At 40.5% G+C, this 21,461-nt stretch overlaps 1 protein-coding gene across 3 annotated transcripts in view; it reads right to left on the bottom strand.

The window, feature by feature from the left end:
- Positions 1-6,323: 6,323 nt before the first annotated feature.
- Positions 6,324-21,461, bottom strand: part of ABCC4 (ATP binding cassette subfamily C member 4 (PEL blood group)) — a 153,890-nt gene continuing 138,752 nt past the window's right edge. For 2 of the 3 annotated variants that reach the window (XR_011327895.1, XR_011327896.1), the window contains exons 30-32: positions 15,654-15,788; positions 9,057-10,818; positions 6,324-8,952 (exon numbers count right to left, since the gene is read on the bottom strand). Coding sequence is in view for 1 of the 3 variants with exons in the window: in XM_069802460.1 (XP_069658561.1) it covers positions 10,711-10,818; positions 15,654-15,788 (243 nt within the window). In the remaining 2 variants the exon portion in view is untranslated. Of the gene's footprint in view, positions 10,819-15,653; positions 15,789-21,461 lie in introns of all 3 variants that reach the window. The other variant, XM_069802460.1, reaches the window with a different exon arrangement.

The raw sequence follows: 21,461 nt of genomic DNA, 5'->3' as shown, positions 1-21,461 counted from the left end.
ATATGCAACACATTTATGCTTTGGGAAGCAGAGACTTCTTTGCCCTCAGTTAGAGCAGGGGACAATTTGTTTGATCAGAGTAATGGAAACTTGAATCTGTGTGTGATTCTGCATCAAAGAGACATCTGGGACTGTCTGGGCTTTTCCAGCCAAAGAGCTACATCAGAATTGATTGCCCAGACAATTTCAAATGAGTCTTCACAGAGTGCAATGATTAAGACTACTTGCGGAGGTTTATTTCTAGTCTAAAGTCTTCTAAAGTTTTCAAAGCAACAAAAATTGTCTTACCTGCTTATGCAATTATACGAGCACATCCTGCTTGGTCCAGCCTCTATCCCCAGTATTTTTTCAAAGAGGCAAGTCGTTTCATCTGGATATGACCTGATTTAAGCAGAGAAATTAAGGTTAGATGCGGGAGAGGTTTGGGCACCGAAATCCCTGACTTTTAGATGATCTGGCCTCCCGCAGCTCACGAGCTGCGCTCAGACTCCCTATGTGCTTGATGGCGAAAGTTGGGTGCTTCAGAGTTGAACCCAACAGAGCTGGCAAGATACGGTGGGATCTTCTTGAAGGGAGCACGAAGCTGCTTACATTCAAGCAGTAGGAAAAAGTGGAGGACAAGGGTGTATCTATCTGCAACGCTCTCTTGCACTAAAAGCCCCTTGAGGCTGGAGTGAGGCAATCCTGTCTGCTCGGGATCCATTGTCTGAAATCTTCTCCTCGAGATTGGTACCTACGCCCTTTCTTTCAAAAGACTCCACACAGATCAGCCTTTTAAAAACAAAGCAGGAAGAAGAAAAGGTGGTGATAGCTTTTATTATATAATGCCTCGGCATTCAAAGTATATGCTGAGGAAGTGGGAAGCCCGGGTTCCTCTCCCACCTCAGCCCCAGGGCCCCAAACCCACGTCTCCCGCGTCCCATGAGAGCACCCCAACAACCGGGCTGGAGGCTACCTGGGTTGGAGGATCCTCTTCCACCCCTGCTCTGAAACCGAGGAATTTCAGGCTCGGGAGGCTGGGGGGGGAGAGCGAGGAGGGAGCGGGTGCCCGATGCCAAACCCCGTTGCCCTCCTCGCTCCCCTGATGTTTGCCATCCCAAGGAGGTTTGCGCGCCGGCCGCGGGTTACGGCGTCCGACTCCCTCCCTCTCTCCTCGGCGCCCTGACTCCAGGAAAGGCTTCCAGCCGGGTGGCACCGCGACGGCTGGAGAGGGTCTTTCCCTCCCGGGGCATCCTTGCCCCTCAGGACGCCTTCCCAGGATGCCGTAGGCAGCGGACTCCTTTGCCCCTGGCCCCCTCGCTCCGTGGATGCCCGCAGGCGTGCCAGCTTTCGGAGCCGGCGCTGCCACGGCGTTGCGTGCGGAGGTGCCAGGTGCGGCTGTCGGGGCCCGCCGAGCCCCTAGCCGAGTAAAATACTCATTTTTTTTCCATGCCAGGGGAGGCTTAGGCGGGTGCGAGGCAGCAGGCTGCCTGGTCTTGGCAGCCCTGGGGACCCCGCGGAGCGTGGCTCCGGGCACCTGGGTGAGCTCCAGGGTAAAGTGTCAGGTGTTTCTGGGGTTTCCAGGCAATGACAGGGTTAAGTGGCAGGAGAGCTGAGTTTTCCAGACAAGCTGCCCGAACACATGGACTTCGGTTTGTACCCTTTGGTTTTGATCCTACCTACAGCAGAGGAGGTTTCTTTCTTTCCAAGTGGGCACACTGGGTGGCAGACAGGGAATTAATGTCCCCTCCCTGATGCTAGACAATAAATCAGCTCCTCACTAAAATTTGGGATTAAGGGCCATGCAGATAAATCAAAGTGGGAAATCAAGCTCTTTCCTCAACTTCAAGGCAATGGATTAGAGAAGAGGGACACACTCAGCTTGATTCACTCAGTTATGATGTGATTAGGTGTTAAAACTCTACCATGGCTGATATTTCTTCCAGTGTAAGATCAACTTTCCCAGTTAAAAAAAAAAAAAAAAAAAAAAAAGAAAAGAAAAGAAAAGAAAAGAAAAGAAAAGAAAAGAAAAGAAAAAAGGAATTATGCAAACAATTTAACAGCAGGGGCCAGTCTTTATTACAGTCCCCTCAGGATGGGCAAATGAAAGCCCTGAACAGCTACCAACAACAGTAGCCACAGTTACAGTAACACAGCTTAAATATCATGTGAGTTTGGCAGCTCTCATCCACCAAGGAGAAGTCACGAAAAGGCACATTACACGTTGCAATATCTGATAAAAATGTGCCTCAATATCAGTTCCAGGGAAAGGATGAACTGATAATCGTTTCTTGAGGAAAAAAAAAAAAAGAAGAAGGAAAAAAAAGCTGGAAGGAAAAGCAGCCTTTCTGGTAAATCTGTGACAACAGCATCAGCAGCTCCGACTGGTTTGTTGCCCATTCCTTTTGGCAGCCTAGAGAAGTCATCTCCCAGAGATCTACACGTCTCTCCCTTAAGTAATTGTTGCACTCACATTCATTGGGCTGCAGCAAAGGCATCCCCATTAGCCAATTAACCAAGCCATCAGGAGGTCCTCCTAAGCACTGTGGGCTCTTTCACCTTCCTCGCAGAGCACCCAGGAGCTCGGCAGGCCGTCGCTCCAGCACGGACCCTGAAAAGAGGAGAAAAGAGCAACTTCTTGTCTGTGAGACGGAGACCTCCGAGGGAAACCTCGCTGTTGCTTCCTTCCCGCTCTAGGAAGCTCTCCCTAGAAATTTCTCCTTTTCGGAATGCTCCTCCTCCTCCAAAAGCAGCCCAATTACTCAGAACGGGCAGAGGCGCAGTCAGCCGGCGCGCTCGTAAGCACAACACCTGAGGGGAACGGGCTTTGGCCATGCCCGGCACAGGATAAACATCTGCTCTTGCTTTACCAGCAGCACTTGGCCTTTCACTTTCTGCTTTCGGCAACGAGAACTGGTTCTGCGCAGCATCTGTTGCAACTTCTCACAAGCGCAGAAACGCACAAGGAACCTAGGCAAGTAAAACCAGTGCAGGGAGACTCCTTCCAGCCTCCAGCCCCGCTCCGTCCCAGCAGACTGCGGGCAACTCGTTGCCCTCTGTGTTCTCTTGGCATGTGCAGAGGCACCCTCCTATTCTCCCAGGGCCGTGATGGTCTCTATCGTTCGCTGCTAGAAATGGCAGCGGAGACTTTTTCATAAAAGTATTTGAAAAATGCAGATTCTCTTCCCTTCCGTGTCGATGTGCATGCATGATGTGACACGCCATTCAAGTAAATCTAGCTTTACTGACATGGATACTCACAGGAATGAACACATGTGTGTGTAGCCAAAACCAGAGGGAAAAAAAAAAAAAAAAAAATTCGCAGGTATGGACATTTACACCAACCGATACAGAGACAGTATTATGTAGTTTCTCTGATCTACTATGAATATGACTCAAAAAATCAATAAACATTAACCACAAACATAAATGTATGATCTACACAGAACGCTTAAAAGTAATTGCAAAAGGATTTGTTGAGTAATTGCAAAAAAAAAAAAAAGAATGATTGTCAGGAGACAACCTGGTTGTGGGAAGAGGCACTTAATTCACTGCATGAATGACTCATGGTGAATTACTTGCATAACTCCACTCGCAGAAATCACTACTCTGCAAAAGTGCATACATGTTAAATCAACCAAAACACAGAGCGGTCCATATTCTTGGTACGGAATGAACAAAAATCCTCTCAGCTGGGCAGGGATGGGGGAGAAATCCTCATTTTTTGGTATCCTGGCAATGTTTTCAAGAGGCAGTTCGACAGGGCTCATTTGCCCTATTCATGCCTGGCATTTATGTTAAAATCTGGGCTTCTAATATTCAAGAGCAAGCTCTTGTTGACAATGAAACTTTGACTAATAAATCTGAGGCTGCATTTCCCACCCAACTCAATTTAGTGCCATAAGGTAATTGTGGTCCTTTCCTGCAAAATACAGAGCTCCATGAAGAATGTCAACTGGCACAAACACTTACAAGATTTGCTTTCTTCAGGCTACTCTCAGGATAAATAACTCTTCTTTTATTTGCTATCTGCGCTTGAACTGAGGTACAAAGCTTGCTGGAACTAAACAAAGGGAACTATTTTTCACTGTCCCACCCCACTTTCATTTCCCATAGCAAGTCTCCAAAACGAAAAAAAAAAAAAAAAAAAAAGGACAAAAAAAAAGAAAAAAGCCATAGCTCCTTTATAAGTCTCATGTGCCTGACACGATCCACCAGCCGTACTTCAGGCATCAAATTCAGATGTTGGAGTGACCACATACACATCCCCTAGGCTGCAACACAGTAATTTAAACTGCGAGCTTATTCTCTGGGTATAGCCAATGCAGAGGCTTCAGCTACTATTTCAGAGCACTTCTGTTGGGAGCTTTATGGATTCTAAGGAAAACCTTGATCTATAGGGAGACGCACTGCCCATATGTTGCATGAGGAGCAGCTGCAGTAGGAGCAGCCGGGTACAGAGAGCATCCTATCCCAAGCAGATGTCCACACGGTAGTGACAGCACTGAGGGCAACAGCGTCCCTGGGGAGGCAGGAGAAGCGCGTTTGCTTTTGTAGAGCTGCCCAACAGCTAAAGCACCGACTGCAAACGGCAGTCTCGGCCTCCACCACCCAGCCGGGGTGAGAGAGCAGGAGCGAACACAAGCGAAAGGATCCTGCTGCCCAGCGAGACGGGACAGCCCTGGAGTAGAATCCCCAGCTCCTCCTGGCGTTTCTGCTGACAATCGTTGAACAAAATGCATAAATACTCCCTGGAATTGGGACCTGAACCTGGGATTTCCTTTGTCGCGGAGGAAACAATCCCCCACGTCATTCACTCGTGGTGAATACTGCCATCAAAACATCCTGAATATTGTGCTTTGATGATGCAGAAGACAGAAAGACCCAAGCGGCTCAGGCTATGGAAAGCCTGCAACCCCCCTCTCCCGCTTCCCGAATGCATGCTCTAAAAACACCAGGGTGTCCCATGCAGGAGAGGGACAAGAGCTCTGTTGCAGCTTTTAACTCAGCCGTGTTTGAAGCAAGCAGGTATGACCCAAGTACCCTGCGCTGAGCCCCTCCAGTGACTTAGATTAGGATGTGCCCCGACTCCCGAACGGCAGCGGGACTACCTCCAGTTCCTTCTCAAGGTTATTGCACTTCTGAGCGTGTGCTGGATCCGTGGCCAAGATCCACAGGGAATTTTGTATCTCAAAACGGAGGAGGCTATCGATTCCAGGCAATGTGGGGAGTTAAGCGGTGCCAAGGTGCAGACAGTGGAAACCTGATTTCAGAGGTCAGAGTACGGCCCTAATTTTTTATACATTAGTATTGCTCCAAATCCTTGAACCAGTTTTATACACCAAGTTTACAGAATTCATGCTTGTTTTGTGGGCAAATTCATAGAACACATCTTTGGCTTTGCTATTTATCAGCAGCTCTCTTTCAGGTGAGCAAACAAATCTACCCCACCTGTTTCTAAGAGAGAACTGTTTGAATAACATGGAAGCATGCGAATTTGGCGAGTGCACGCTCCAGGAGGATACTGCACGTACCACAAGTGACTCGTGCTGTGACAACCTAAGCCAAATTCACTTACAGGCAATTAAGATAACTACATGGTGGTTGTGAGGTAGACTTCTGGTAGAAACACGAGAAATTTTTAACACATATTCCAGCATCATGTTATAAAAAGACAGATGACAATTCATGGTACACCAAGCCCTGGAACTTGGTGCACTGGGGGATTATTGACAAATGCACAATTCATCTTGTACTAAAAACTTGCATCAAAATAGTAGATTTAAGTGCTTGAGACCAGTTGGTAGACATAGGGAGAAACTTTCAGCAGTTTTCAGAAATGAGCAGTTTTCGAGTGTCTTGTTAAACTAAGCAACAAACTCATCAGAGAGAAGTACAGGACTGAGAGATGACACCAGATTGTGGAGTTGTGCTGCTAACCCACTTCGCTTCTGTGTCCGTTCACCTTCCACCTTTCGGCTGCCCAGTCCCTTGAGCTTGCTAGCTGCTTGAGGCAGAGACCATATCCGATCTGCACTTGTGCAACTGCAGCAGTTCTTTGGTCACAATTTTTGAAAATCCATTTGGATTACTTTTTAGCCCTTGTCAATTGAAGCAAAAAGCTTGATAATGTGATCTGAGAGATCTCAGGCCACAGACGACTGGTAAAACCAAGCTGGAATGTATTATTCTGTGTTATACATACCTCCAAATGGAGGATTTTCAGCTCTTGGAGCTGGCGATACCACCAAGAGGTGTTTGGAGATTTCAGGCACAATCTGACTTAGCTCAGCCTGGCATTTCTGCCTTCAACCACACATTCGCAACGACGACAGACTTCATGCTTCTGAGAAACACCTTTTATTGTACGACAGGAGCTGTCACATGAACGTCAACAAAAGAAATTCTGTAGCAATACCAGAATCAAATTATTACACAAATGCAAAACCCAAAACAAAACCAGAGTTAAAATGATGAAAAAGCAGTGCGCTGTTACACAATGTAAAACATACAGAAAGCCACATTCTTCTGCTAGTGTCAGACACTCATCACCATCACAGGGAATAAATGATTTCAACTCTTTCTGCCCCCCCCCGCCAAGAGGCAAACTTTAAAGTGATATATTTCAAATGGTCACATTAACACAAAAAGCAGCATTTTCAGGAAAGTTTCTGTAACATTTGGATCTTTTGTCCCCTTCTGATTCTTTTTGTAATCTCATTTTAAACATGTATCGGGAAGGTTAAAAGAAACTGTCAACATCAGTTAAGCAAGCAGCATTACTGATGTTGGTCAGAAGAAGGTTCTCCCTTTTCCAAAGGGCAGTATGGATGGTATCGCAGAAGACTACGCCTATCTGGCAAATGAGCTCTGTTTCAGTTCACTAAAGACAATTTTGCCCTTAAAATAAGCAAAACATGAGATAACCTATCCTTGAGAACTGTGTTGGTTTTGACTCTCCCAGTGGTCTTTTGAGGAGGGGTGGAGCAAAGATATACCAAAATGAATGTCTTAAGAACAATTCTTGAGATCAGAAGTAGAGGCTGTTCCTAGTCTTTTACACCAAACAGTTCTGTAACTGATGATTTTCAGTATTGCTGTATAAAATTATATTTCTTAGAAATAGAACTCTGGAATACTTTAAGGCACCTCATGGTGAAGAAATATTTTGAAGGCTTGAATAACTCAGAAGACCAAGTTCTTTTTCCAAGAACCCCAGGAAGGAATGTAGCTTATAGTAACCAGCTTTGCTATTTCCAAATAAAGCATGAAAATTTTCAAAGTGAAAGTTTAGAACTATTTGAACTTTTCCTTAAAAGGAAACATAAAACACCTTGCTGGCAAGATAATTTGTCCATTTAACAGACCAAGACTTTCACCGAAGGAAGCCCTTTCTCATCCCTGATCTGAATTTTGCCATTCAGGTACATTGCACTTTTTTACTCAACTGAAATTAAACGGGTCAGTCAATCTTAACCAACAGTCATCTAAACAAAACAGCTATCAACAACAAAACCAACAAAAGAATCTAAAAACCAATTTCCTGATTAAAATATTTTTGTTACTTTAAACTAAAAAGATGATATAATGCCAATGACAGACACGAATGTCTCACTATCAGTTGTTCCACTCAGCAATTTATGGGTTTCAAGTGTGATGTTGTAAAAAATTTGTTTTCTCTTATATTGATATTTGATACCTACAGCTAGTAATGTCCTGCCAAAACATGTGAAGAAGCAGAATCAGCATTTTCAGAGATACCTAACATTTTTGTGCGCATTCAAAAAGCTACAGGATCAAATTAATTCTAGCTTATAGACTGATAGCTAGATCTGTCAGGGTCTCATACCAGTGAGTCTGCAGCAGCCAGCGTTTTGGAGCTCTGCTCTGAAATATAACTTACCATAGATTCATTTCAGAGCTGAAATGAACTAAAACTGTAATTATACCCTTGGTTTACGCATGCATATCTCCTTGGTTCTGATAAAAAAAAATATAAACTCAAGGTATATGGCCAGGAGAATGTACTGTTCTGCTAGAGTATTTAAAAGTCTCACTGTATTCTACATCATACTTACTCTCTTGTAAGAACTAACTATTTAGAAATAGAAGAATTCGCCATTTTTAAACACAGTTAGACTCTGGATATGTCCACACTGCTCAATAAAATGTAAACAAATAAGCTCAAGCACCATACTCCATTAAGCGTCTACACTGCCTTACTGGTCAGCTCACCCTAGCTCTGTTTTGGACCACTGCAGCCAGGTCTCTCCATGACAAAGCTTGAGCAGAGTTTGGACATGGTTCACGCTGTGGATCCCTTCCAAAAAGGCAGTTACAGAGAAGACCATGCAAGGTTGAACTTTCTTCATGATACACAGTCCCCCAGCACTATCCCATGTGATTTTACACACTCAAACACTTCTCTACGTCTTCACATACTTCTGCAATGCAAACACCACTCTACTGAGCTGCAGAATAGCCCTATCCTTATTTCAGACCATGTGAATTGCAAAGGAAACCATAAGAAAACACACTAGATGGTAACTGTGTGCTACGTCCATAAGTGGACTACGTGAGCCTGGAGAAGACCAAGGGCCAAACGATACAGAACAGTGGATGTGGCTGGTGTGCTCTAAGAAGGATTAGCCATAAGCACTGCTTACGTGAGCCAATCTGTGCCACGTGGCTTTGGGGACAGGTAGCTGTCCCTGACCGCCTGCTATTTAGCACCAGATGTAGCACAAGCCTCATGCTGCGCATCACCGCGTGAAGTTCAGTTCCACTCATCTCAATGGGATTTGTTATAGTGTAAGGTGCTAAACACCGCAGAAGGAAGTGTCAGAACCTGCCACAAGAAAGCTAGGGACAAGAGCATTTCATTTTGTAACTGCCTGCTAAGGATGGAAGAGGATGTTACCAGCAAAACCAGACGCCCGGTGTTTGTTTTTCCCCACCACTCACCAGGAGAAGCTGGCTGGCGGCACCGTGGGCAGTAAGAGGTCCTCCCCTCTGTGCCGAGATCTCGCAGCAGGACAGTGAGCCTCACCGCAGGGAAGATGCTGCAACAGCGGAACGAGGATTCTGCCTCTCACCACTGGGCTGCCTCCTGAGCAGGACAACGTTCTCTTAGATGAGCCCTTGTCCTGAGGCACAGGCTTTGGCCTCGATCTACTTCTCGCCAGGGAGAGAGTGATTTTGTATTTGAATCGGTTATTTGCTGGTAGAACTGTTTGAAACAAGAAACATTTGTGTTTGCCGTACTTTTAGACCACTGGGTGAACGTTGGGTAAATAACATTTCTCTTACAAAGGTAAGAGCAAGCATCTTCAGTATTTTTCAAAAGGCACAGTATTTTCCATGTCCTGAAGAGATCCGTTGCCTTTTAGTCTCTTCTGTGCCCTTTAAACAGTAAGATGAATAGATTTATTTTCTACTAGTCCTCAAAGAGTAGGTATCTCACTAAACATGAAAAAACCTGAAGCAGCACAGCACTTGGTTGATTTTTTTTTTTTTTTTTTTAAACATAGGAATAGTGCCTTTGTGCTAAAGTACTTTGCTGAATCAGGACATAACTTACAAATACCAGATCTCTCTCTCACACTGCATTCCTCTCACTATCAGCAACAGCCATTCAAAACTACAGGTTGTACGCTCCTACCTATTCTGGCAGGATGGCAACTTCAAACAGCTCGACTTCAACAGAACCCCTGATGCAAAACTTTAAATATACTAAAGTTACATATTTTTAACATAAATTTAATGAATTTGTTGTGTACCCTGCAGTTACAGCTTTGGCTTGAAGGCACAAATATTAAGGCACAATAAATGCAAATAATGTATACATTTCAATGTGTTGTGTTGAAGATAACTTTGTACTACACGGCATTTAGGTATAATGACATGTCATTCAAACGTTTCCTCAAGTTATTTTAATACCTTTTTTTCTTTGATAAACTGGATAAAAAGAGGAATGTATGTTAAATTATTTAAATATTTCTTCAGTGCAAATGTGGTAATTTTCATCTAAAGTATAGAAGATCGAGACTGATTTTTCAGCATTCAGATTTTAGCAAAATAAAACTAATATTTACATTCATCTTGAACAGCATTACTTGAATTATTTATCAAAAAAATAAGTATATAGTACTTTTTGTTATCAAAAAGAAAAAGTATTTTTGGCTTGATCAATTCTTTTTTCTACCAACCTGCATAGCTACTTATGACAGGGAGAAAGACAGTCGCACCAGACAACTAAGTTGTACACTACTGAATCTGCTGTTTAGACACAGCTGTCGTGCTAAAGTGACACTGAAAAAAATTTGGTTTTGCTTGGTCTCAAAATATTTCCAAAAGAGAAAAAAGGACACATTCCAATTTTTTTTATTAAGCTCCAAATATGCACCCTAGACCTGTTAGGTGTCCTAGACGTGTTAGGTGTCCTGCACCTGTTTAAATAAAAGAGATCTCTACCACATAACTTTCAAATAAAAGCTGAGTCCGCCTAATATCCTTAGGAGTACAAATAATTAGGTGGAAAGGAAAACATATTGCACTGAAATTAAAAAGAGGGACAGTAAAAATTTTTTTCTCAGTATTAAATAGGAAGGATGTCCAGTGCAAAGAATCGCCCCCTCCCTTTCCTCTCCTGTTGACACTTGCAAACATTGTCACTGAGTTTAGATGATCTCAGGTTTACATTCAATGGAAAACAGTTAATGTTATTAGGAATCACAGTGCAGTTTCGGTTATGCATAATCCTGAGGAAGCATCCAAGGAGGAGTCTGTGGCAAGTTGACCATTCTGAACAACTTCTGGGTAATTCTTACTGAAGTACACCTAGGAAAAATATCAGATTCTATGAGTAATTATGCATCAAACACCTTTTAGTTTCAAATAAAATTCCCGGAGACAAATAAAGTAGAGATAAATACATGTCCTTAAGGAATCCCAACAGGAACTTCAGGTTAGTGGCATTCAGTAACTGTGTGTCACTGAAAAATTAGTAAAATTACTATATGATCCTACATTATAACAAAGCGTGAGAATAATCCCACACAACCTGTAGATCCACTCAAATTCTGGTAATTCAGATAAATAGATATGTTTTATCACTTTACATTAAACTGGTAAGTAAAATCATTTTACTAGCTCAAAACATGGAGATAAATTAAAAACAGGATGACAAAGAAGCTGTGAAATCTTGCGTCTGCACAAGGGTTTCTCATTTTCACACATAAAATGAACACAATGGATTTGGATGTTAATATCAGGTTGTAATCCCTATATTTTACAAACTATGATTGACAACCATTGAAACTTCGAGGTATATGTATGAAATATCCCAGCGTTTAATTTGTGCTGCAGAGCAGTTATAGGGCCTATAGAAATGTGATCTCTGGATAGTGAACCACAATAATGAAAGAAGAAGCAAAAGCTTTAACAATGACTCAACCAAGCAACTTCTCTAAAATGTAAGATGATACCAAATAATAGGACAGTTCTTTGCCAAGCCTTTGAGTTCTTGAATTCTACCAATTTCTAGCTCAACTAGAAGAGATACAGGTTTCCTGATAAATGTATAATCAGAATATAAAGGAAATGAAATGCTGTCAAGTTTCACTGTTCCACAATCATCAGTTTTTAGTAGCTGTATCATATCTCTGTTCCTTGACAGATGCGCATAACAAAATGAAATAATGTCAAGACTTGTGTGCTCTTATCTAAAAATGTGTTTGGGTGAAAAAGGACTTCAAATGCAATTTTTTTCAAAGAAGAATGTGAAAAGTTTTTTTGAGTCTTTAAAAACAGAAAATACACTATCTTTCTGAAGCTGACACGTGTCATGAGTTAGGTCTCATAGTCAGACCGCTTTGACTACGGCTTATGAAACATTTCTCCAATTTATATTTGAGAGTGTTGTCAACAAAGTTCAGTTTGTTTGATAATAATGTCCTTTTCATATATATGAATACATGTATAAGACATGCGGGATAAAAAAGAAATAGTCATTCTATAAAAACATTCTTGTAAGTACCACTGTCGTCTTTTGTGCACACATGCTAACGCAGGATATATGCATCTTTACAAGTTTCAAAGAATATTAAGGTCTGATTTGAATCAACAAAAGAATTGGAAGTTCTCTTAAGAGGCATTCCTCAGTAACCAGCCACGATCGGATGCAACAGAGGAAAGTCAATCAGGCGCCTGCCTGCACACACGCTGCAGAGACGGCAGCCCCAGTTGTGCATTCCCATCCCATCCCTGGTTTAAAACATAAAACTTTGGCATACTTTTAATGCAGCTTTTGAATGCGATTTTTTTTTTTTAATGGAAAGTTAATAGAAAACCTTGGCACATTACTAGAGACGTAATGAAATGGCAGCTGCTTTTCAACTGTCTCATTGTAATTCTTCCCCTGAGCCCAATCCCTCAAGATATTAAATGCCCAAGTCTTTATACAAGTTTCTTCCACTGCCAACAGAGCTGCAACCTTTCTAAAAGTAATCACTGAGGTGAGATAACACCTAGTATTTTAATATTTACACATCTGTCATAGCTTTAAAATAAAATAACCCTTATTTTTCCCTCAAAGTACTCAAAACCTGATTGACAGAAAACCAGCCCTATCCTGACGCCACCAAAGCTTGTGGAAAAGCCTCTCTCAATGCTGCCAAGAGCACAGAGTACACACCAACCTTTGTTTATCTGAATAATTGAGCACTTTTTTTTTTCCTTTTTAACTGTTTGATGATTACTTCTCACCTTCCCATCGGATTTTCTCCTAATAGCTTCTTGTAGACTGAGCAAAGATAAAAACACAGTCTTGCGATGCCAAGCACAACTCTACTGCAGTCAAGCTCACAGGCTAGTTAATATATACTCAGCGGTCTCCAATTTGAGCTGTGCCTGCATTGTTTTCTTTGACGTGCACAAAAAATGGGGATACTGAGTGACCAAGAGAGACATACAAATAGTAAGCTCGGATCGATTCAGAAGCCTGAGCTAAGGTTCCAGCAATAGCTCAATCTTGCAACGCTTAGCTAAGATGTCCATGAGATTTTTTTGAAAATTAGGTTTCTTCAAAGATATCCAAGTTAGTCTTCCAATTTAAGATGTGTAGTCCCCCTTCATTTGCACTTAAAGGATATATGCAGAATCTATACTGTTCCACAAAATACATTTAAAGTCTCACCTTACTGAAAGAAGCTCTTCGTACAGGTTTGTTCTGCACAAGATTCAGGTCCAAAATGCAATAAATCAAATAATCATTGCCAAAGCATGGCCACGTTCCAAACCATTTCACATAGCAACCCACTGTAACGCCTTTTGAAAAGTATGTATATATGTCATATTACCATTTCTTTTTATGTGCAGCATGCTGTTTTTCAACAACAGAAAAAAAGCTGGTTTTCATAAAACCAGCTTTTAGTAACCACAGTAGGAATGTATGAGACCAACAGCAATACATGTAACAGACTTACTAGTGTAAAAAGAAAAGCCATTGGAAGCAGCTTTTCTGACTAAGCAACTTCTCTGAAAGTATGCATGAAGCACAAGGGACAGCAGTAACAAAAACCTTGAATTAATGTCCAAGTCCTCCAAACAGAAAGAACTGTAACTGTGCTTCTGGGTAGCTGCTGACTGGAGATATAGTCTCTCGATTCCCATATTTTTGGGCTGAGTGTGGATAAGCACCATGCTTTGCATTCTTGGCAGATGCTAAAGCTTGTATCTGCCTTCTAGCCTGGGAGTTAGCAAACTTTTTCATCAAACCACATTTCAGCAGAGACTGGTTCCTGGATCTCTTCCCTTCCTGTACAAAATCACATAACATTGATGTGGTAACTGCAGATGACTATACGGGCAAGTAACATCAGGCAATTATTTTTATATATTTTGAATTATCTTTGAATGCAATTGTGCAATTGGGGAGGGCTGCAGGGAAGGAAGGAGAGACAGCATGACATGGCTAAATCTCTACAGATGACAGCTGGACAGCTTCACCTCTTGCCATTCCAAGGATCAAGCCTTAGGAAGCTGGCCTTCACTTTACAGACAAACACTGGTCGTCTGAATTTGAAGCTATCCTTTTAAACGTAATTTATATAACCTCCAGATTGTCATACACATACCATAAAAAACACGGCTAACCCATTCCTTTCTAGTAATAAAATACAAGAAGCTACATTGCAGCAACGGAGAAGGAGAGCAGGACTCATTACATAGTCTAGTTAAGGACAAAGCTGTTTCCTCAGTTCTGCAACTAGTGCCACACATGAATTTATAGTGTACACTCTTAGCTACAAAGCTTCACTTGAAAAACTCTTCATAAAAAAAAGTTTCAGCAGCTCTACAAAATTTCTAACAATATGAACAGACACAGAAATCTCTAATCTTCAAAAAGTCCAGTAAAATAGCCTCCAGACATCAGCATGCAGCCTCCATGACAGCACAATTTTTCATTTTTTTCCAACTTGCTGGAAATGCATCTACTTTTACTAGGAAATAGCCAGGCACCTGCCATTTTGCTTCCTGTCTGTTGGTCTCCTGTTTCCCCAGGGAACAGTTTGGAGTTTGTGTTCCTCTAGCTCTGCTCCGTATATCCAGCAACTTGAGGAGAGGAAAACATAAAGGCTAGAGATAAGATGTTTGCTTCTTGTTTTGAAAAGGCTCTCTTGGGTCACTACATGCCTAATATCAGTGCCTTACTCGCATGCTGAAAGTAATGTTACATGACTATGAAGCAAGTTGCTGCCAAACTGAGCGCTGCCAGTCTCAACTGAAGCAGTGCTTAAACTTCATTAGCACTGAGAGAAATAAAACCTTGCTCTGGACATCCTGTGTGGTAAATTATCAAGAAAAAAGAAATCAAGCCAAAAGCTAGTCAAAAAGAATTCCTCAATCACAGGTCATTTTTTAATCTTCTTATCTCTGCTTCAGCTTTCCATCTGAAAAGCGGAGATGATATAGCCTCACCTTACAGACATATTATGAAAATTAATCCATTGATGTTTCTTAAACACTTTGATTGCCAGAGGAATACTCACAAGTACATTAATAATTCTGTGCTCAGAGTAGGATTTGAATAGTAAGCAGTAAATCAGGCACAGAGCCTTGTAGGAACAAGGAGGCAACAAAACATTCAACAGCTGTTTCTTAATTGAGCCCTGCTCATCCTATGTGCAGAACAGAGCAAGGGCAGAAGAACGAAGTAAGAGAAAGCACAAAAATAAGAATGCAATCACACCCCCAAAGACCATAATATAATGCACAGGTACTGAACCTCAAACTAAAATTTGGTGGGCCCTTTTAAAAATATAGAATAAATAGATAAATACTGGACTCTGCAGCCCTAATACGTTTTTACAGCAAGTTTTTCTAAGATCAATGCCCAGCACAGGTGAGTATGTCATATATTATTTACACTTAGCATTTTGTGTACATACAGAAGGATGCGAGAAATCCAAACAGTCTTTCAACTCGGGGTATATAAATACACTTATCATTTGGAAGTCTGTGTATATCCCACTAAAAAAAGCACTGAAAATGATGGCTTTGCTTTGCAAAGCTGACAGATTCTTTAGTGGAAGCCTTAACATAACGCTGAATATGCTAACTTGAGATAAACAAACTGCAGAGACAAACTTAATCATCCCTTCTTCTAAAATTACCCGTTTTGCTGTTTCAATCAGAGAAGCTGCTTCAGTCTTGCCCACTTGTTGCACCATTTTGTAAAACAAGCCATCTTGTTCTTGCAGCAAAATGTAAGGTTCACCATATTCTTTCAGTCTTCCTTCATCTAAAACCTGTTAAATCAGCAGAAACCAACGTATTAACATAACAAATTAAAAACCAAGTGTTAGAGACTACAAGCAAGGGGAGAACGTATGCACTTTAAGTGCTAAGATGAATTTTGTATCCTGAAAATGAAATATTTCCTCTTCAAACTAGCATAGCAGTTTTTCAGTTTATAGACCTGTTGTACAATTTTAGGGTGCTCTACAGCCACTCTACTTATAGGAATCCAATGCAAAGTTACACAGAATATGGAAATACAATGTTTGTGAAGCCAACAAAGCAGATTATAAGATTCATTGTGTAAGAAAGAAACAAAGAGGCCTAAAATGGGCTCTGAAGTAAACAGCTGTGGGTAAAAACCACGCAATAACCACCAAGATGGTTAAGGGAGAATAAGTAGGTCTTTTGGATTAGAGGAGGTGAAGATGTAATTAAAGAAAATGAGGGTGTTGCTGAAAAGATAAACAATTTCTTGCATCAGTTTTTGCCAGCTACGTATTAGCAAGATACTTGCCCTGAACCTAATCTTTCCCCATAAAAAAAGATGATATGACACCATAGACATAGGTACCCAAAAGAGAGGAAGGGAGAAGGAAAAAACAACAGAGAAATTAAAAAGGCATGAAGTCAGTAAGCCACAGAGGATATATACAGTCAATAATATAGAAAAATTTAAGAATAAGCTGATTGAACCTCTAAGAAAATATTCTCATACTAGTGACTCTATTTAAGGACTGCATGGTAGCAAATATTGCAGTTACATTTTGAAAAGCCTTACAGGATTCATTCAGGGAACTTTTCGACTAGCATATATATTTTGAGATAAGACAGCAATTTAGTTAAAACAATCATTAAAACACAAGTAGAAGACACACAGATCACAGGTAGAATTTGTTCTCCGCAGTTTCAGCAAAAGTAAATTGTACCTCACAAATCTGATACAATTCTTAATGCACAGAAGGAAACTAAAGGAGAAATAGTTTATATGGATTTCCAGAAAGGCATCTGTGTAACTAAACAGCTGAGCTACAAGGGACAAAAATTTTTCAAGAATCTGGACAGAAAACAGAGATTAGAAAGAAACAGTGCATTTTTCTTTGTGGAAAGCTGAACAGGTAGGAACTGGTAGGAACCACATCATTCTGGCGTATAAGGTAGGTATGTGTTGGTCATCAGGAAAAGGAGTTATCAGAAAAGTGACAAACTTGAAAACGACACAAAAATGTGCAGGTTAAGTCTAGACCAGAGGAGATTCAGATACACCTAACTAACCTAAGAGAATGAGAAACACAATAGCAGGGAAAAGTCAATATTGACAAATGCAATGCACTCAAATACTTAACTGCCTTATAAATTAATGGTATTGACTCAGGAAAGAGATTTGGGTATCAGTCTACAAGTTCAGTACTTTAGTCCATGTGTAGGAGCAGTGAAGTTAAAAAAAAAAAAAAAGGATTCCTGTGAGAAAACAAAGTAATTCAGAAAATATTTTTGTTCTTATATAAATAAAAAACTGAATACACATGGCATGCTATTGAAAAAGATATTGCCACAACAGAGGGACTTCAAGGACTCATAACCCAAGCCATAATTGTGGTGTACATACTTGTAAGAGAAGAAAAAAAAAGAAAAAAAAAATCTAAAAAACCGGAGCTGTTGATTTCAGGAAAGAAATGACTAAAAGGTATTATGAGGACAACTTCCAAACTAACAAAAACAGTTTGCAAACTTCTGTTGGAAAGAAGAAACTCCAATAAGCTTGGAGACGAATTCAAAGTCCTGTGAGGCAACTTTCACACCTGCACTCTGCCTGCGCAACTCCTTGAAGCAAAACATCCTGATGGCCAAGAGCTCGGCAGATCTCCACGCGGCCCGGACCCCCGCTAATGACAAAACCCGCAGTGACGTAGGACAGCTGAGCTGATCCCTTTGCCTGCACCGGTGCAAAAATCACACACCGCCGAGATCGCCGTCGACTTGTTTGACTCCAGGGAGCCGGCACAGGGGGAAAGGCGCCCACTCCCTCGCTTCCAGTTCAATTAAGTACATGGCATTTGAATGGAAAATAACTCAGCCAACAGCAGCAGCATAATTACGTCTAATTTTATAAACTGTATGCACAGAAACCTATGAGAAGTTTTTTGCTATTTTCAAAAGCTCGTATCTTACAGCACCCAGCGTATATTATGATTTTCCTTTGCAAGCAGTTTCCAATACTGTTTGGTATACAGCTGAGGAAAGCGCTCATGGGAAAATTTTAAAATATTAGTAATGCTGCATAGCACTATATATATATATATATATATAAAAATATATATATAGTAATTTAATATACAATAGATGCAGTATTTCACCTGCAAAGGTACACTGGTGCACACACTGATTTTTCAGTGTACTTAGTCCTAACCCATTTAATCTGAATATTTAAGGATTAATTACAAATACAATTTTAATCACAATCTTTTATATACTACAGTACATCACAGTTAAGGACAGCTTCCTTAAAAATGCAATAAATTAATTTATCATATACAGTTTAAAATAATAATTGGGCTGCCACAGCATAGGACTGGAATAAGTAACATTTTTTCTGTGTAGCACTAGATTATGTAACCACTCCTTAAGAAAGAAAACAAAAAGCATATTCATTAAATGTGTCTCTCACAAGTAAAGAACTACAACAGAAAAGTAGAAGGTTTTTTAAAATTTATATTACTGCGGTATTTGAATTTTAACATTAATTTTGCAAATAGCTGAAATAACCACAAACACGGACAATCTTTCTCCTCCAGAGAACCTGGGAGGGAAAAAGGAAAAATTTATTCTTCCTTGACAAGTTTTAAACAGCCAAGTCCAGAAGATGAACAGATAGAGCGAGCAATCTGTGTCTAGAAAAATTCCATTCACTTTTTAAACAAATTATTAATCTATTCATATCCTTTCTTGGGGAGTAAAAACAAACTTGTGTTATGAAAATAGACAGAACAAACACAGGGAAAACAAGCCGTGTTACTTCTTTTAAAAATCTGAAATGAAAGATACAGAATTAAACTGAACAGACAATATCATTCCTACAAGTCAGGAGTACTCTATAAACCCTATTCACCAAGGAAAAACACTGTTTCTACTAACTGCTGTCATCTATCAGACAATGGAGAAAATTTAAGCTGATTTACTTGGTAGTTATACAGCTATATATTTATACATTTATTAAAAAGCACTTAGACAAAGAGATAGGTACTCTTCTTTGAAGAAATAAGTGCTGATAAAATTTAAATAAATAAATAGGTACTTTGGCTAAGGCTTTGCATACTCTTACTCACTGACTCCAAGCCAAATTGAAATCATTAGGACTTCAAAAAGCCAGCTAATCATTCAGGAAAGGTGGAATCTGGTGTTTACCAGCCACATATTTTCTGATCAAGTTGCATGCAATGCTTATCACTGCACAATATAACCGAATCAAACCCAGATGCGTTCCAAGGCAGTTGTACCAGTGGAACTTGACACAGAAAAGCCGGAGAAGCTTGTAGCTGGCGAAATCAGATCGGCAGGGTGGTTATGGAGGACACACGCAGGAGCACAGGACTCTGAATCAGACTGGGATTTCATTATAGACTTTAACACAGATATTGAGAGAAGGGCATTTTGGACAAATCATTCGACTTTCCAGCTCCTTGGTCTGACTCTTTGTAAAATACACCAAATAAAGACTCATAATCATTCTGTGGGAATTGACTGCCTGTGAAATACTTAGCCCAGAGTAAAATAAAAACAAACACAAAAAAGCTATATAAACCCAAAGCAGTCATACATAAACCAGGGCCAGATTCTCCACTGTCTTGCACTGGCAGCTTCTTTTACCTCGCCTGCACTGTTCTTCCCTTTGTAGTCACATCCTTATGACTTCAACAGCATTTTCTCAAGTGGAAGGGTAACTCCAACAGTACAAAATTTACAAAACTAGCTGCTGGCGATCATGCAAAAGAAAGCACACAAGAAAATTCTTAAGGTGAAACTGCTCTTTACTTACAGCTATCCAGATCATTCTTACTCAAGCAGCACCATTCAGACATCTTAAATTCAAACAGGGCTCACTCACATGCTATACTCTTCTTGAGTAAAATGCTTTCATGCCGCCTAATTCCACTCCATCTAATGTTTCACCCTGGTTGAATAGTCTGGGGCAGTGACTGCTCATCCCAGTTCTGATTTTTTCAGAAGGATAAGCACCGTGTTGGGTAGAAGGCAACATAGTTTTGAACAGCACTTTGCTTGACATAGAGGCACAGATTAACATAGAAAGAGTAAGATTAATAACATAGCAGGGAAGGACAGAGAAACAGAAAAGAAGTATTTGAATTTGACTGACCTGCAAAGGCAAACATGAAAATGGAGTATTAGCCATTTAAATGCATTCTTTATCTTAACTCTAGCTAGCACAGAAGGACTATTTGCCTATGCCACAAAAAAGTTGCTGAACTAAATTTGTATAAGATCTGGCAACTACAAAATAGTTGTCCATTTTGCCTCATCTGTAGCCTACCAGGGTACCTACCTCCAATTTGCCTAGGTCCGCCCCCCCCCCCCCCCCCAAAAAAAAAAACCGCCAATGGAAAAACTTGGCAGTATTTCCATTCCATAGCCTCATAGTTTAATGTTTTAACTGTGACAAAAAAGCAGGGGAGGGAAGACAAAAAGGAAAACATAAAATGGTGAAAAAGAAATCAGAGATCCATTTCACAAAGAAAAGAGAGAAATGAGACAATGAACGTAAAGGATGCCACATCAGGATAGTCCAGTTTCCAGCAGAGACCTAGGCAGCAGAACCAAGACAGCACCTTTTCTCCCTGATGATTCCTGCGTCTAATCTATATTGTTATGTTGCATGGGACTTTGGAAAAGCAAACATTCATTTTGTAAGTGAATTTAAAATCTTCTTTGTGGATTAATATAAGTAAAAGAAGTGTCATTAACCACAGAAAGAAAAAGAACATGGACCCTTAAAAACACTGTAACAAATACCATGTACTTATGGCTATCCATAGACATAAAAAAGAAAGTTCTAAATCCTGCATTTTCTAACTTTCAGCAACAAAAGCAGACAAACCAAGAGAACAATAGTTATAAAACATTCTGAGAAAAAAAACAGTCCAAGGTTGGAAGTGTTCAGCAACAGAGGAGGGGGGCATGGGAATTTATTTCAATTATTATTGAGGAATGACTAGTATTCCTATTCACGTTCATCTTCACCATAAAGCCAGAGGGAAAATGGGACATTTAAGAGTTGATCATAAATGTTTTTATTTCCTATTCAAAAGGAAAATAATTCAAGCAAATTATCTCCTAGGGAATACATCTGATTTAATTTAGACTTGGAGAAGACATCACCAAACAACAAAATTATTATTAAAGTTCAAAACTCCGCTAGGAGTACAACTTTGAACAATGTTTTCCTCAGAGAGCATACATCAAGATGATCTTCAATAAAGTCCTGGGAAGAGGAGAATATTCAGGAGATGCTTCTGGTTACATCATATTATAAGAAATATATTTACTCAAGACAATACATAGCTTTGTGGGAAAGAGTCAACAGCCTGTGCTCCAGTTGGCATTAAGTTCAGATGCAAGCATGTTCTGTCTCTTCCGTCTCATCATGGTTTGTCAAAACAGATCAGAAA

This window comes from Haliaeetus albicilla, chromosome 15 (assembly GCF_947461875.1).
Source record: "Haliaeetus albicilla chromosome 15, bHalAlb1.1, whole genome shotgun sequence".
Lineage (NCBI taxonomy): Eukaryota > Metazoa > Chordata > Aves > Accipitriformes > Accipitridae > Haliaeetus > Haliaeetus albicilla.
Note: the sequence above shows the minus strand (reverse complement) of the source record. Positions and strands in the feature narration are given on the sequence as shown.